At 39.7% G+C, this 17,915-nt stretch overlaps 1 protein-coding gene across 2 annotated transcripts in view; it reads right to left on the reverse strand.

Moving 5' to 3' along the window:
* Positions 1 to 6,497, reverse strand: part of KCNMB4 (potassium calcium-activated channel subfamily M regulatory beta subunit 4) — a 56,628-nt gene extending 50,131 nt beyond the window's left edge. Inside the window, exon 1 of one of the 2 annotated variants that reach the window (XM_025882872.2) lies at positions 6,002 to 6,486. In XM_025882872.2, coding sequence (XP_025738657.1) covers positions 6,002 to 6,337 — 336 coding nt within the window. In that variant the 5' untranslated portion in view covers positions 6,338 to 6,486. Of the gene's footprint in view, positions 1 to 6,001 lie in introns of both variants that reach the window. The other variant, XM_073900674.1, reaches the window with a different exon arrangement.
* Between the last annotated feature and the right edge of the window lie 11,418 nt (positions 6,498 to 17,915).

Here is a 17,915-nt window from a genome sequence, read left to right on the forward strand (position 1 = left end):
GGCTTAAACAACACAAATTTATTATCTTAAAATTCTAATGGTCAGAATTCTCAAATGGGTTTCCCTGAACTCAAATCAAGACACCAGCAGGGGCTGTATTCCTTTCTGGACTCTCTAAGGGAGAATCTATTTTCTTGCTTTTTCCCGCTTCCTTGGAAAGGGAGGCTGCCTGCATTCCTGACTCATGGCCCCCTTCTGTATTCAAAGCTAGCAATGTCTGGTTAAGTCTTTCTCATATTGCATCACTCTGACCTCCTCTTTCTGCATTAAAGGACCCTTATGACTACCCTATGCCCTCCAGGATAATCTCCCTTATTTTAATGTCAACTGATTAGCCATCTTAACTCCATCTGTAACTTGAATTCCCCGTTGCCATGGAACATAAGATTTTCGCAGGTTCTGGGGATTAGGATGTGGACATCTTGGTAGCGGGGAGCATTACTCTTCCTATCAGGGTTTCCCAGTGTCACCAAACCCATGCTGGCTATCAAGGACTTTGACATTATTGATCCCAATTTACTCTCCTGCCTTAGCCATAAATCTCCATTCTTTGTACCCGGTGTTCCAACCACATGGTCTATCTGATGATTCCTCCAAACAGCCTGTACTCACACAGCTCTACAGCTTTGCTCTTGGCATTTTCTCTCCCTTGATGTTTTCTTCATTCCTCCTTACTTTTCCTCCCCAGATGAAAATCCTATTCCTTCTCAAAATTTCATAGCAAATGTTTCATTCCCCATGAAGATTTTCTCCTAATCTTTCCTCTCTAGATGTTCCTATCATGGTGTTTGTACTTCCCTAGAGAACTTAACAATGCATTTCCTTTGATAGTTATTGATGTTCCTTGCTAGAGAATGCTCTTGTTAAGGGCAGAAACACATGGATTAATCCTCACTTGTGTGTCTGTTAGACATATCTAAGACTAACTTCTTGCTTTTCATTCACACTCCTCCAAAACTCTCTTCTCTGGATTATCATCTAGTAAAATCACCTCCCTTCACCCGGTTGTGCTCCACAAACTGAAGAGTCATCTTTGACCAGGCCATCAGTGAACTTCACCAGTGCTCCCTCCTGATCTAAGTTGTCTTCATCACTTGCCTTCCCTACTGTACTCCTTGTTTTCAGCCTTGTCCCTGTATCTCTCACCTTGCACATGCGAGCATGTGAGTATGCATGGACACACAAAAACACACAAAAATTCTATTCTCAACTCAGCATCCAGAGGGATCATTTACATTGTGTAGAAGTCTAAGTCTGATTATAACTCAGTCCTGCTTAATGTCAGACAGCTTACCATCACACGTGGAATAGAATCCAAAGTCCATATCATGATCTGTAAGGTGTAACCTCACCTCCCGCTGTTTTCCATCTTGCTTGCTCTAGTTCTGTCTCACTGTCATCCTCCCTGTTCCTCCCATTAGCCTGGAAGCCACTTGCCCCAAAGCCTGTGCACTTGCTGTGCCCTCAGCCTGTGAAACACTTTCTCCAGATAGCCACATGATTGACCCTTCTATGTCCTTTATGCCTCTACTCATGCCCTCATGTTCTTTGGGTCTCCGTACAAATGTCACTTAATTGACCATCCTATGCAAAAGGGTAGCCCTTCATTTCTTCCACCACTGTCTGTACCCTTATTCTGCTTGAATTTTCTTTACACACCTGACATCACATGATAAATCTATTTCTTGCCTGTCACCATCCACCAAAACACAAACTTCATGAGGGCAGAGACTTTATTTTGATCTCTCTTCTAGTCTCAGAACCTGCAAGCATGCATAGCACAGAGTAGACATTTAACAAAGTTAAATGAATACACTTTTCTTTGTATGTCCTCCTGTTTCTTGCTCCATTCTTTGATCCCAGATGTTAAGCAAGTATTGGCAGAATGGAATTTTACCTACTTACTAAAAGTTATTGACATAACCACCAGAGGAAAAACCACAGCAAGCCACTTTTATCATAGAGAAATAAAGATAGTAGAGAAATTGTCACAATTCAGCTTAGCCTTTTATTACTTAGTTTTCATATGATGGACCTCTCTAGGTCACAAAGTATATCACACTGAATATCTATTTCAAGGATGGAGTTCAGAAATTAGCCCCAGCAGACCACCCTGCCTACACAGGATGTGTGGCTAGGGGGTGGGGAGTGGGGGGTTTGGGACACGCTAGTGAGTACGTGAAGGATGCCAAGAAGGTGACTGTAGCTGCAAGGGTGCAGTTAGGCACAGCCAGTTTGGGGGGATACACTCAAAGTCTAAAGTGTTTCTTCTCTTTGGTGAATTTCTCTTTCACAATACTGGTTTCTTAGAAACAGACCTTTTTCCTTTGTGTCTAGGTTTTTCAGACCAGAGAAAGAAAAAAAAAAAAAACTCAGAGAAAAATAAAACATATAGCCTCTGATCACCCACTCTCTTGTTGCACATACAAGAGGCAGTTTTAAAAATTCATCTTTTCTTTGCCACCCAATGTATTTATTGATGCAGAATCAAATGTCTGGGACTATGTAAGTTCATTCCATTTATATTGTACCTAATTTATTTTATTTTAAAGATTTTATTTATTTATGTGAGAGAGAGAGAAAGCAGGAGAGCACAGAAGGAGAGTGAGAAGGAGAAGCCGACCCTCCGCTGAGCAGAGAGCCCCGTATGGGGCTTGGTCCCAGGACCCTGAGATCAGGACTTGAGCATGAGGCAGACACTTAACCAACTAAGCCACCCAGGCGCCCCTATACTAGACCAATTTTAAATGATCATTTCTACACTAATGTTAGATGATTCTCTTCTTTTCCTTCAGGATTTCCTTGAGTCCCTCCTTTTATACCAGCTCCCTATACTCAGTAGCATCAGTAACATCTTTTAACCTAAAAACACAAATATTAATCACAATGAATCTTTTTGGTTCTTATTTTACCTTCCTTGCACAATTGACGAGTATGTTTTCTAAGCCAGTGGTTCTTGACTCTTGTCTACAGATTAGAATCACTTGCAGAACTTTTTTAAAAACACCAAGGCTCAGACTCTCCCAAGACCTGAAGGCGGGACCCAAGCATCAGAATCTCTTTCCCAAGTTCCCCCAGGGATTCTAATGTGCAGCCATGGTTAAGAACCAAAGCTCTTAGCCCACACAACTGTAAGCCACGCAGAAATAATGCAGTGATGGGAACAGTAGCCAGAGGAAGCTGATCTCACATTTAGATTTCACTATGGTTAAATCCCAGAGCAGGCCATTGCCCTATGTATAACTAGTTGACTTGAATACTATATTATGTGACTGGAGAGATACAGTGATTACCCTTGACAATATGGATATGATTCAAAACGTAAATAAGCTGAAGAGCACTTAAAGATATTTTAAAGAGAGTATTAGTCAAAGGTCACATTTATTCACACTATCTTCCTTAGTAGTCTGTGGCTTAAGAAATTATACATTTGCAATATTCTTTCCCTTACCCTGCTTTTTACTATAATTAATGCAGCAAACTCAAGGGAGGGGTGGGGGAAAGTCCTTGTTCCTTTTTTTTTTTTTTTTTTTTTTCCCTAAGAAGTGATTCCTAAATGGTTTCTGGGGTAGTGGGTCACAAAGAAGAAAAGGTTGAAGGTGATTAGAACCCGTGGCACTGAAGGGAATCCAGACATTCTACAAAGGGCCTTTGATAAATAGGCAATGTAAGGCAAAGAAAAGATGTAGGCACCTAAGAGGCAAGAGGACAATGGGTATTGCCTAATTACAAGAGCACTGTGGACACATTCTGCTTTTGTACCAGACTCTGGCACAATATTTCGGTTATGTTGAATTTTTCCATCACTAATTGCTTACAAGAATTTCCAAATTGAGCATTTAATTGTCCAAAAGTACAAAGGTGACTGCAAAAGAACAAACTTAGGCTCTATAAATGCTATAATGTAATCATGATTTGGATAAAGAGATATATATACTGACTGGTTTGGCTGAGGAAACCTTGACTAAATTGACTGGGATGTTGTTTATCACTTTTTGGTAGCATAAATATCTTTCTCCAGCTCTGTCATTTCTTGAATACTTAACTTTATAAAATGTTATTTTGTTCAGATGCTTTTTCAAAACATTTGTTGCCAGGATCTGAACTGGCACTGGAAGAAAATAGGTTATTTGCAACAAAAAGAGAGAGATAAAATTGTAGTATTACATAAAGCATTATGACTGCTTCCAAGTGACTTAAAAAATCTATGTCCTAATGATCTCAATTTACTTTTTCTGTCAGATCCTTCAAAATTGCCTGGAAATTACAAAGCAGGCTTTTTTGCAGTAAATTCTAACTTCTCAATGTCTTGATTAGATATTAGCCATTTACTGGTATATGTGTATGTAATATATTATTAGTGCCTGAACCACTAAAACTAATTAGCAGTGTTTCACTAATTATAACAATGCCTCCTAAATGATGAACTACCATATAATTTCTAAATCACTACTACTGTGTGATACCTTCTTTTATATTACTGGTTTAATCCTGAAAAAAAATGTGGTTTCTAAAACCCTAAGATTTCTTTTGAAATTCCTGAGTTTTAGCAGATTAACTTACATTTGTTTTTGAGACACGGCTTCTTCAAGACATTGAACATTATACCTTATCTAAATCTGTATTTTTATATTTACTTCTTATATATTATCTTCATTTTTAAGGTAAATGAATATACATTCGTCAGCAGGAGCACATCTTTTTAAAAGAGGAGTCATATTTTTAAAAAGGAATTCCTTTTTTAAAATTTCCCAAATTCAAGAATTCCTAAACTGTTTGTTTAGAAAACAAGACCCGGAGTTTTACTGCAGAGAAGTAGTCAGTTTGTTTTAAGTTCTCTTAAAATGCTAATATAGAAATGTTTTCTTTGTATTAATACATCTTGTCACATTTAACAAAGTTTTCCTGTGTACACAAGATTCATTCCCTTTTGTATTGTTTTTCTGGTTGATCTTTGAGCAGAGCCCTCACAAAGAGGGAAAATGACAGTAACTTCGAAGAAGAAACACACCTTTACTCGATAGTTAAGCGACTAGAACAGTAAAAACAGATCAACAGAAGATAAAAAAGAAAAGCCTTCTTGCAGAAGCAGGTGTACTACAAAGCTCAATTAGTTCACAGACTGAGGACATTGCTTTTTATAAGTTTTTTTCTCTGCAGGGAACAGTTTTCCGAGTCTCCCTCTCCATCCCTCGAGTCCTAACCAGGTTTTTTCTTTTTTGCTTGCGAGAATGAAAAAAGTTGCCAGGGAAGGAATATTCGGTACATTTCACCAAGGGGTTTCTATTTTCAGTAAGTTTTACCGTTCTCCAGATGGCTCCCGAATAGTCCCTAGACACACAGAGTCAGTAGGCTTCCTCGCGACCCTTTTGAAAATCTATTTCATGAAAACCAGGAACTCTCGGTACCCCCCAAAACAGACCTACCCAGAATTTCGCATGTGATTTCCACGTCGTTTGTGGAAATCACCCTCATCTTTGCATCCCAAGTTAAAAGCGTCTGTTTAGAGTTAAAAGGCAAGGAACCCTCTAACATCGTCCAAGGACTCTTAAAGACCCCCTCGACCTCCCTAAGCGAGTGCTTGACGCGGCCAGTGGGAGCTCAGACCTTGCCCGTGCGTCCGAGTAGGTGGATCCCTGCTACCCACTGGCTTTAACGAGAGGAAAAGTTAACTTTCGGCTCCTTGCAGGTCTCCAAAGTCCGTATTGCATGCGCCGGACTGAGCTGGGCCAAGGTCTCAAAATGTGAGACCAGACAAGAGAGATGTGTAAAGAAAGCCTCAGGGCACCACAGGTCGCCGCACACAAACCCACCTCAAGGACCGGGCCCCGGGCTCCCGACTACCCACTGCGGGTTGGAGTACAGCCTCCAACGCCGTCCCCGTCTCCTCCTAGGAACGAGAGCATACCTCGAGCCCACCCGGAGCGGTGTCTGACACTGAGGCTCCCCCAAACCTCAAGACCTCGGCAGGAGCCAGGCTTCGCTCGCGGGGCGTCCTTACCTTGGGGTTGGTCAGGAGCTGGTGCTCGTCGCTGTGCAGCAGCGCTCTGGAGTTGGACTCGGAGTTGTTCACGTAGACCTGGACGCAGGGGTACTGCGAGGTGCCCCTGCAGTCGGCGCCACAGGTGAAGGTGCACTCAAAGACCTCGCCGATCTGCTGCACCGACAGCACCGTGCAGTTGGCCGCCGTGGCTTGCAGATCCTGCAGCGCGGGACTGAGCCAGCAGAAGCCGAAGATAAAGAGCGACACGACGCCGGAGATGATGAGAAACAAGCCGAGCCGGATGCTCTTGTCCTCGGCTTCCGTGTACTCGTAAGCCACCCGGAGCTTCGCCATCGCCCCCCACTCCGGGCGGCTGGCGCGCTCCCCCCGCCCCCTCCCGCCCCCGGCGCGGAGCCCGACTGCCTCGGGCGGGAGGAGCCGCCGCCGCCGCCGCGCAACAGCAGGGGAGTGGGCGGTGAGGGGGAGCGCGCGAGAACAAAGGGGCCGAGGCCGGTGACGCCCCCGGAGGCGGCAGCGCCCCCCGCCCCACCCCCACCCCCCGCCAGCCCCGCCGCCAGCCGGGCCCCGGAGGCTCGCGGTGCGACCGCTGCTTCAGAACCTCCTGCACCCTCGGGCGCGAGGAGCGCACGGGCGGCTCCTGCCTCCAGCGCCCCCTGCCAGCCTCCGCCCCCGCTCTCTCCCCGCCTCCCCCACCCCGCCTCCTCTCGCCCGGTGTCTCCCGGTCTCCATCGCCCGCCTGCCGCTCCTCCGCGAGCTCTCCGGGCAGCTGCCCAGAGGGCAGGCGCGGCTGGGCTGGGCCGAGCCCGGGGGCTCCCCCGTGCGGGAGGCGGCTCCACCCGGCCCCACCCGCCGCCAACCGGGGCCTTCCCGCCCCGCCCGCCCCGGGGACGTCTCCCGTGGGCGAGGGGCGGGCGAGCACCAGGGAGAGCGGCGACTGGCGCTTGAGATCCTCCTTAAATCCCCCTTAGAGAAACGTCTGAGATGAAAGCTTAGGATCGGTAGAGCTTTAACCCGAGTGAAAGTTAAAACAAAAACAGAAAACAGGCAGAGGGCGTAGTGCAAGTGGAGCGGCGGGAATCTTGAACTCCAAATCGGGATTGGTCAGCCAGCTGGGAGAGCGAGCCAGCGGCGGCCAGGCAGCGGGCGCTCCGGGGAAACGGGCCGCCCGGCCAGGCGGGTGGGGAGGAAGTTCCCGGGCGAGCGGCGTGCGCTGGGCGCGCCCGGGGGAGACCCCGCCACACGTTCTCAGGCCTGGGCGGGCGCGCAGACCGGCACGCGGCTGGACGGGAGGCGTGACCCACCGCGCGGCCCCCTGCCCCCCGCCGCCCTTCCACGCCCAGCGAGCGAGGTAACGGTCCGGCCGCAGGGTCCTAGCCCTCCCAACCGCCTCGGCACGGGGCCGCGCTCCCCGGCCCCTGGCCCGCCCCGAGGGCGCCAGGATAGGAGTGAAACAGGCTGATTCAGGCGGAGTTTGCTGTGGAGACATCGCGCGTGGGGCAGGAGCCTGCGACTGGCGAGACCAAGGAAACTCGCTGCCTGGGTGCTGGCTGGACCCATCGGAAACTTAGGTCTCCCGCAGCCGGGTGGACGCCAACTCGATTTGCCCCAAGGCTGGGAGCGACTGAATAGGGACCGAAGGAAACAGGTGGAGAGGTTTGCAGCCCTGGAAAGAGACACCACTTTCCTGATCAGGATGGTCCCCCTGACTCCCGGACTCCCGAGAACAGAATAATTTCTGTTCTCTTTCCTTCCTTAGGAACCTTGCCACCCTTGGCCCACCCCGGAATTTGTAGATGAGCTTTCCAGGAGCGCTGTGCAAGGCGACAGCGGCGTGCAGACCCGCTTTGGGACAGGTACCGTTTCTAGAGCTGCGTCCTGCTCTCTTAATTCTTCCAGTTGCTTCCTCCACCCCCACTTCCTTTGTGCATACCTTCAGCCTCTGTTATTTTCATGACTTTTTTTTTTAAGATTATCTTTTTCCAAGCCACACTTCTATCATAATATCAAAGCTGAGAACTATTTCGACCTACATTTCGAAGAATCAGAATGTTCACTTCTTTGCAAAATATGTAAACATATCTTTTTCTTGACTTGTAACTCCCAAATGGATATATTCATTTAAGAGTATTTGTGAATATGTAAACACAATGTCATGGAATTCTTGACTTCTCTTTCTTGGATTTCAAATGTTACTTAACTGGTACTGAGTATCTTTCAACTGCAGTTCTGATATTTTACTTTGAAGTACTCCATTCCTTTACGTGGTAGGTAACAGTATTTCCAAGCAAGGGGCAAAGCAAGTTTAATTACAGGAAGACCCTAAGTGTTTTTCTGAAAAAAATTAAGATACAGGGTTTGGAAAACTTCCAAATCAGGGAGACACTTTGTACTTTAATACTTCTCAAGCTTTGAGAGAGTAGATTTCCTTCTTTCTTTACCTAAGAATTATTTTTCCCCTTTCTGTTGGCATAAAGACAATTGTTAGTGATTACATTACCTAAAAGGGAAATGAGTTTAATAGTTGAAACAGCTTAACCTGAGATCACAGATCTTCAGCCTGAATCTTTTTCCTACTGCAGGTTATAATCATCTTCCTTTTCAAGAAGGCTCAAGCCAGTCTAAGATCTGAGGCAGTGGTGAGCAGATAACAAGACCCAATTATTCCTCCTTGGTGTGCTGAGCAACTTAATCTTGAGGCAGAACTAACTCCTATGTTAGTGCTCAAAAAACACAGGGTTGGGATGCCTAAGGATAATTTAATAAATATGATTAATGATTCCAGAGCTCCAAGAGTTCTGTGAACGAACCCTCTGCCTCAAAACTGAAGTAAGATGGTCTTCAAGTTTCAGAAAATTCTGTCTTAACCTAAATTCTTAAGGGCTTTTAAATCCATTTTTCCCTGTAGTTCTGCATTTAGTCACTCTCCTTCCTTATAATTAAAATATTTGAAGAAACTGTTACCATCTAGCCTTCTGTTCTTTAAACATTTACTTTTCTCCCTTATTTCCTATTTTTCAATTAGCTTTGCTTCTCTTCTGAACCCTTTCATTATTTTCATGTCTTTTTCATTGAAAGTCAAACCTATCAAAAGACTTCCCACATTAAATAAATTTCTGTTTTATCCTTAATGGAACACTGTGTTTGTTATTAGTTTCATTTACTTGAGGTGGAGCTGCCATATCCCTTTTCTAACATTTAGTAAGCCCCTCAGTTTCTGAAAACCAGTCACCCGGACTCTCTAAGTTAGGATAGTGGTAGGAACCTTTGGGAATCTCAGAGATAACTAAGCTCTGAAGTCACTTAGCATCTTGTTTCCTGTGGAGGACAGAGGCAGTACAGAAATAAAAGCTAGTTCTTTCTTTGCATGTTTGCCACCAATTAGAATTAAGATTAGAAATGTGATACACAGAACCAGACCAGCGTAGTTGGTGTACATCATTATCTGCAGCAATGTTTTCAGGAGAATCATCGCCAAGCCCTGATGTTCTTTTTAAAAGAAAAATAAAACCTATCTAAGCAAGAACATTAAAACCATTGTTATTTATAATTTGTTCTCATGATCAGTATTCTTCAAGAAGCCCTGTGACTGTTAAAGTTGCAATATATAATTTCATATGTATATATACTTCTATTAAAAGATTCCAAAAAATATATATAAGGAGAGCTTAGGTATCCCAGGAATAGAGAAGCGTTTAGAGCATGTTGGGAAAATGTTTATACACTGTTTTAAAAATTGGCGCATTGTGAAGTTTTTCAACAACAAACTGCTACTATACATTTGAATAAAATACATAGGAGAGAAAATTAATATTGTATCACCACCTTTTTTCATCAAAATTCACCTTCTGGATAGGTTTTAGACATTTGTAACCAGAATAGATAGGAATAAACATGAATGAAAGCATGAGTGATCCAACAAAGAAAACTATATAGAAAATTTTATCTTTTCATTCAGCTTAGGCAATTGACAATTTTGTTGTCATAGAAATGTTTCCACTTTAGTCTTGACTTAAAAATGTTTATAGTTGAACTAAATCATTTCCAGCTTGAGGATATCAAAAAACTAACTTTCTTGCCATGCTTCATGGTGAATGTTATGTAGTAGTCTCAGAATTTTAATGCGAAAAAAAAAATCCTGGGTAGCCATTATTTTTCCATTTTTTTTCCTGCATAAACTTTATCTATGCACATAATAGTGAGCATGTAATTATTATTGTGAACACTACTTACTACTTTCTATACTAGGCATCTTGTTTCCTGTGGAGGGCAGAGGCAGTACAGAAATAAAAGCTAGTTCTTTCTTTGCATGTTTGCCACCAATTAGAATTAAGATTAAAAATGTGATACACAGAACCAGACCAACGTATTTGGTGTACATCATTATCTGTAGCAATGTTTTCAGGAGAATCATTGCCAAGCCCCAATGTTCTTTTTAAAAGAAAAATAAAACCTATCTAAGCAAGAACATTAAAACCATTGTTATTTATAATTTGTTCTCATCAGTATTCTTCAAGAAGCCCTGTGACTGTTAAAGTTGCAATATATAATTTCATATGTATTATACTTCTATTAAAAGAGATACTTTCTATACTTATATTAAAACAGTAAGGGCTCTTAAATATCACCTAATTTAACATTAAGCAGGAAAGGAAGCTCTCAAAGACTGCATTTTGTTTGAAATAGTAAAGAATGATTATTAAAAATATTTTTAACATATAATGTATTATTTGTTTCAAGGGTACAAGTCTGTGATTCATCAGTTTTACACAATTCACAGTGCTCACCATAGCACATAAAAATATTTTTTTAAGTTCAGATTTGTTTGCATATAGCCTCTATGTTTGCAGTTGAGAAAGGGAAGCAAAAAGCACAATCACTTCATATTAGTAATTTCATAATATGATAGTGGAAGTATGGCTAGAGTTCCTAAATTCTTACCACCTGTTATCGTTCATGTTAATGGAAGTGATCTTCTATGGGAGATAATATATACACATAAGTAGTAAAAGGGAAATCAGCTTTGGAATTAGAAAGCAAGAAGCTAAAAGGTTTTAGTCTCAACATTTAATACTAAATAATTTGACATAATTGATGTTCTTACAGTTTCCTCCTCCTCATATGAAAGGGTTGGACTAGATTTTTTAAAAGATTTATTTATTTTAGAGAGAGCCAGAGCATGGAGGTGCAGAGGAGAGAGGGGCCTGATACAGGGCTTGATCTCATGACCCTGAGCTGAAACCAAAAGTTGGATGTTTAACCGACTGCGCCACCCAGGCGTCCCTGGACTAGAAGATTCTTGATTCTATGATTTTTATTCCAAGTTGACTTGGTTCTTGCCCTGTTCTTCAGAAACTTAGCTACTACTATGTACCAGTACATAGTCAAGTCAAAAGGTTTTTTTAGTAATTCCAAAATATGGAGAGTACCTCCTAGCCCAGTGGCTGAGACAGTACATGTCTTTAGAAAAACACGCTTACATCTATTGAGCACCTAATATAAACAAATGCCCTAATTTAATCTTCCCATGAGATGAAGAGGGAACAATAGATTAAGTAAAGCTACACACATCTTGACAGTGTCAAATTTCAAGGCCCATTTTCTGCTATATTATACCATCTCTAAGAAATTTCTGTAGTTAGTAAAAAAGAAGTATAGGTAATACAAATGGATTTAAGATGTGCATACTTAAATTCAAGTAGAGTTAGGCTTGATCAAAATCCCTACTGTTAAATCTATGAAGGGGGACGTGGGTAGAGGATGAGGATCTAGTGATTTAACCAGTTCCTCCAGTTTAATTTTACTCTGAATCACTTGTGTTGAAAATAGCTCTTTTCTAGATGCATAGCAAATATAAGTAGTACGGTTTTATGTGGAAGAGAAAGACTAAGTGTAATATTTAGGTTTCAGATAAGTTTGTTAGAAATTCAAGCTAGAGTCAAAGTAGAAGTAAACACGGGGAACAACTGGAATGTTAAAACAAGTCATAGTTCGAGGGTAGAAGAGCCTAGCCTCCTCTTAATGCAGGAAATTGTGCAATATTTCTAGTAGTTTTCTTGCCTTTTCTTGGACATTTCCAGTGATGAAAACTTCATTAACTCCTAAGACTGGACATTTGATCTTTGGATCTTTAAAAAAATTATGTAGTAGTACTTTCTTGTGAACTGAAATCTACCTTGCCATAATGTCCATGTAAAGGTTTTTAATTTGCAGTCTGGTGTTTATGTAGGATAATCTGCTTTACAAAAAATGCCACTTCAGGGGCACCTGGCTGGCTCAGTCGACAGAGCCTATGACTCCTTATTTCAGGGTCCTGAATTCAGGCCCCACGTTGGATGTAGAGCGTACTTAAAAAAAAAAAAAAAAAAAAAAAAACCCAAGTGATTCTACTTCAGATGTGGGAAGACTACTCTCCTATTCCTTTAGATTAATCTTCAGTTTCTTCAGTATTCCCTTTTGATAATGGTTTAGAAAACTAAGATCATATTCTTACCCCAAAATGCTAAAAAAAAATAATTCAAAGTTGCTAAGGATACCCAGTTTTAATATTCTCTGAAACAAGAGCCTACACCTTTCTTTTCCATGCTAGCCAATGTACAAACACTTCTAGGATGATGGATTTTGTTGTTCATTAATTAACAATGTCATTGCCAATGCAGAGAGAAGCTGGGAAAATGATTTTTGCTCAAGTAGACAGAATTTGGACTCCAAACAGTGATGTGCAAGTCAACTAATTTAATATTCAACTATTAAATCATTTAGAATGAAATGAAAAAAATACATGGAACTTTATTAAAAAAAGAAATCTGGAAATGACTTTTTGAGCAGAGTAATAACATATGACTTGCATTTTAAAAACAGGTATATTTTCATTCAACTTGTTTTATATTTGAAGGATATTAAGAGGGAAAATATTTAACAGCTCACATTTTCTTTTAAGACAGACCAGTTTTGGGGTGCCTGGCTGGCTTAGTCAGTACAGCATGTTAACTCTTGATCTTGGGGTTGTGAGTTTGAGCACCACATTGGTGTAGAGATTACTTAAAAATAAAATTTTTTAAAAAGACAGCCCAGTTTTCATGCAACTGCTACATATGATAATTAAAACTACATCTTAAAATAAATGTTCAGTATGTAACAGATTTAAAGGTAGCTTTCAAACATTCTGGCTGCCCCAAATCTTTATTTTTATACAAAAGATGAAACTATTTATGGCATTCCCACATGTAATTTCTTCTCACTGAGCTGTATATTTTTGAAGGATAATCAGCATTTACTCTTTAAAATATTTTTTTCATTATAAATGAGTATCAGTAGGGCTGATCCTAAGAAGCAGCAAGCAGAATCAGCTATTTGTTGACATCATACCACCCTTGAAATTTGTACATTTCTTCCCAAAATGTTTAAAGGAACCTCATGTGTTATAACTAAAATTACTTTCAGTATATACTGGAGAATTGGTTGGCTTGGAAGAAAAACACTTCTTCAAGGTTTTAAAAATTATGTAGCCAAAATATTACTTAGGCAAATACAAATGCAAATACTGGAATATTACTTTTCATCAGGACATGCTTATGAAAATTAAGAGTGAAAAATTATGTTTTCTTTACCTGGTATTCTCTACTGTTGTTTGAAGGAACAACCACTTTTGGCATAAATAGGGCCAGTTTTATTTCACTTTCCGTAACAAAATGTCAAAACATATTTGTAGTGTGGTAGATGCCTATCAGGCCTTGAAAATGAAAACAAAGATAAATCACATGATGAATGAAAAACTAGTTTTGCTACATAGAAGTAGTCTTAGGGATGCCTGGCTGGCTCAGTCCATATAGCATGTGACTCCTTATCTTGGGTTCATGAGTTCAAACCCTTCGTTGAACATAAAGATCACTTAAAAATAAAATGTTTTTTTTTTAAAGTAATCTTATTAAACTATTTTGGCATGTGTCAGTTGGTGAGCATAAGCTATGAGATGTGCAATTTGGGTTTTCAACAGAGATAGGAAATTATTACAACGAAGAAGACACTGAGTTTTATGACATTTTCAAGAAGTCATTTAAGTGATTGAGGGAAAATTGTATGGCAAACATCTGGAAATGATCAGCTTTTTAAACTGAATACTGAATTCTTACGATAAAGAAATAGATCATTAAATTTTTGTCAAGTCATAGTATTTATACAACAGGATGACTGGACTAAAGAAAAACTTTCAGTTGATGGACATAGAACTGATAATGCATATAGTTGCCCTTAGCAGTTTTTATGCATGCAAACTGAAGCAGAAACCTAGTGTCTGGCAAAATGTCCCCTGGAAATAGCAAAGGTTTAAAAGGAAAAAAAAAAAAAAGAATCCTTGCTTTTTTATACTCAGGAATGGATTTAGCTTTCCTTGTATTCTGCTCTAATAAGTACTACTGTAATAATGTGGTTTCTGCACTACAACATTGGATGATACAGGAAAAAGTAAATGAATGCCCCCGATACACAGGAATACATTATCCTAGTATTAGTTTAGTTGGACTTCACCCGAACTTTAAGATTTTATTCTAGTTAGTACTTGCACAGTAGGCATAGTTTAAGTGTAAATTGTAGTTCACTAACTTCAGAAATGACCTGTATTTACTAGAGTACAATGTATTCCTGGTCTCATTTGAGTCATAAAATCTAAATATGAGGCCTAAAATGGACATTTTAACATGCTCCTCAGGTGATTCTTATGCACATTAAGTTTGAGAATTACCTAACTAGAGGGTTAACTTTGCCTCTGGTGAGCTCTCCACAGCTATCTCAACCCAAACTGAGATTTTTATACATCAAATTAAATTATCAGTTTTCTCTCTACATAAATCAGATTACTGCTTAAGTTTTGTGATCACTACTGTAGCAGAAAACGAGACTGAACACTAATGCAATGTGTAATTTCAGGCTAAACATTTACCTTGAAACTTATCAGAAACGGTCTCTTCCCTCCTTTTAATGTAGCACTAGAATACATAAATAAATCTGGTGAATATACACACGATTTACTATTTGTTGTGCTTTCCTAGTAAGTTTCGTATTCTTACTCCTAAAGTTAAAAAAGGTTGAATAAAGTTGCCTTTTGTAATTCTTTTTTGATTATTTAAATCTCTCCAAAGATATAGCAGTAATTATAAGTAAACACCTTATCCATGACTCACAGAAGAGTACATTTTAGAAGGGTCAATGTTTTAAGTATTTAGCATTTAAGTACTGAGCATTTACTTTCAGCCCTGAGGACATCATATTCCTCAACTTCAGACCAAAAAAGGGTATCAACATCTTAAAGAGCTGAAAAGAGGCCTAGAAGTTATCAAATCCAACTTTTTACTCAAAAAGGTAGTCCTCTCAATAGCCCCTTGATAGTCATCCAGTTTCTGCTTGAACATTTTTTTGATGGAATCCTTACTTCATTTAACAGTACAGTGGGACTGCACCTTGATATACAGAACCACAATGTGTCTCATCCAACTTGCACCCGCTGGTTTGAGACTTGCCCTCTTCATTTAAGTCCTTCCTATATTTGAAGACAGCTGTCATGTCTCCCCTTAGTTGTCCACTGTCTCTTCTCCAAAGTCTACAATATCAACTCTAAGATGCACGTTCTTTCCATGCATGACATCTTTGAAATTGGTATGCATTTTTGTAATTCATGGTTCATCACAGTTTAATCGAGCTCTTTTCTTCCTTAGTGGTACAATTAGGTTGTACCTAATGGTTCACAACTAGGTTTGCGAAAATACAGTAATTACCCCACTTTTAACACTTTTTCCATGAACAGAAACATTCACGGTCATCCAGTTCAACTCCTTACCTTATACACAAGAACACTGCCCAGTTTCTCCTTAGTTATGTTCTGAGGTTGAATCTAAAGGCTTACAAACCAACCAAAATCTTAATTACTTCAGTTTTAATACTGCACTGAAATCTTTTTCTCTTTTTGGTCCTAGTTCTATTCTTCAGACCCGCAAATGAATGACAACTCTTGAATTTGATACCTGAAGACAGATACCATGTTTCTAGAGTTTATTCTCTAATGCTAAACTTTCCTACTTCCTGGTTTGTTTGTTTGTTTTTTTTGTATATTTAAAATGTAATATAAAATGGGGATACTAAAACCTACCTTATGACGCTATGCTAAAGACAGCATACAATAATACATGTAAAACACTTAGTATATTGCTTGGCAGCTAGAAGGCATGCCACATTCTTTTCTCCTTCTGCCTTCCCCAGTCACAGCAGTTCTTAAAATACAGTGACTTCCCACCTTGTTCTGAGCACTATACTTTCAATATAGCTGAAAATCACATCAGTATTTTTGGCAACAGTTACAATTTACATTGATCTACATATGAACCACTCTCTTAAGACGTTACATTCCACCATCCTTTATTCTTTTAGCAACCAAAGTGGGAAAATAATTATCTTGATTCAGTGTATCCTATTTGATGCAACTCAACACACAAAATTACTGGGTTAGATTTAGATCCCGATTTTGACGTGCACTGTGTTTATTTGCTTCATCTCCTAGATCTGTCATGTATTTATGATATGATCTAATTCACTGGCAATGCTAGTGGCAAGGAAAGAGCTTTCTGACATGCTGTTAGGATCTAGGCTTTTAAAAAGGCACAGAGATAAGTCTGGTTTATTACCCACAGACTGTCTTAATGGAACCAATTAGTAGGTATTCCTAGGTTTTTGTTTTTGTTTTTTTTAACTACACAAACTATGGTTAAGAGAACATTAAAGATGGACATCCCTTTAATGCACGTGCACATTTAGGTTTTTAGTAACTTTCTGCAAAACTGATGCTAGTAAGCAAATCGAAGCTAAATGTGCCCTTCTTTGCAGGGATGCTCAGATGCCCCATATTTAAAAGCACTGGGTGTAAAAGAATGGAAGATCTGTTTTTGAATGAAGGATTAGAAAGGGTAGAGTGGGAAAAATTTGAACGTTCAAAAGTTCATTGAAAATGCTTTAAAAAAGAATTTTGAAAATGAAATTACAGCAAAAAATTGTAAATTATTTCAAAGCCCAATGCTTTAATTTGTACATTTTATTTTCAAATTGAAATATCAATTTATACCATTCAATCAACATGTATTTATCAAGCACCTACGGTGTACCAAGTTCAGTGGCAAAAAGGAAAAGACCAGTTAAGTGGTTGGCTTTATATTATACTGTAAGAATTCAAATAAACTTTTCAGTTCTTAAAAATTTTTTATATCTAAGGAAAACTTTGTGCAGTGAAAAAAAAATCCCTGAAAATGGAGTTTTATCATATAAATTATAGTATCACCACAAGAAGCATAGAATATATATTTGAAACTAAAAAGGTGAAAGGACTTTCTTTTGCAACTAAATAGCTTTTTACCCCTAGAGCCAATTATAGTATAATCACAAAGTTATTTAACAACATACACATCTATGTCACTAGTTATATAGGGAAAATTTAACAGAATTAAACCTAAGAAAGAAAATGTGAAATATTAGTTCAGGTCAACTTCTGTACATGTATAACCACAAGTTATAAAACCAAAGAATATAACAGTGTGTTATATTAAAGAGTTTAATATAGTACTTTAAAGATTTCAAATAGACTTTTTAAACTTGGATCTGAAGTCAAGAGCATGGTAATTTCGGATAACAAGTTATAAAAAATTGGTTTACATGCAAGAGTTTTCTCATTTTGATGATTCAGGGTAAAAAGAACTTAGAAACTGGAAAAGTGTGCACTTAAAATTTCTAAATGGCCGTTAAAACAAACAAGAGTCAAGACGACAAACCACTTGATATGAGCTATCTTGCTTTTCTGAGTCATTCACAAAACTACCAATCATGATCATGGTGACACTTTATACTGTTACGTTTGTACTCATAAAAATAAAGATCA

Source organism: Callorhinus ursinus, unplaced genomic scaffold (assembly GCF_003265705.2).
Source record: "Callorhinus ursinus isolate GAN/ISIS: 27379988/994484 unplaced genomic scaffold, GSC_fseal_2.0 scaffold14, whole genome shotgun sequence".
Classification (NCBI taxonomy): Eukaryota; Metazoa; Chordata; class Mammalia; order Carnivora; family Otariidae; genus Callorhinus; species Callorhinus ursinus.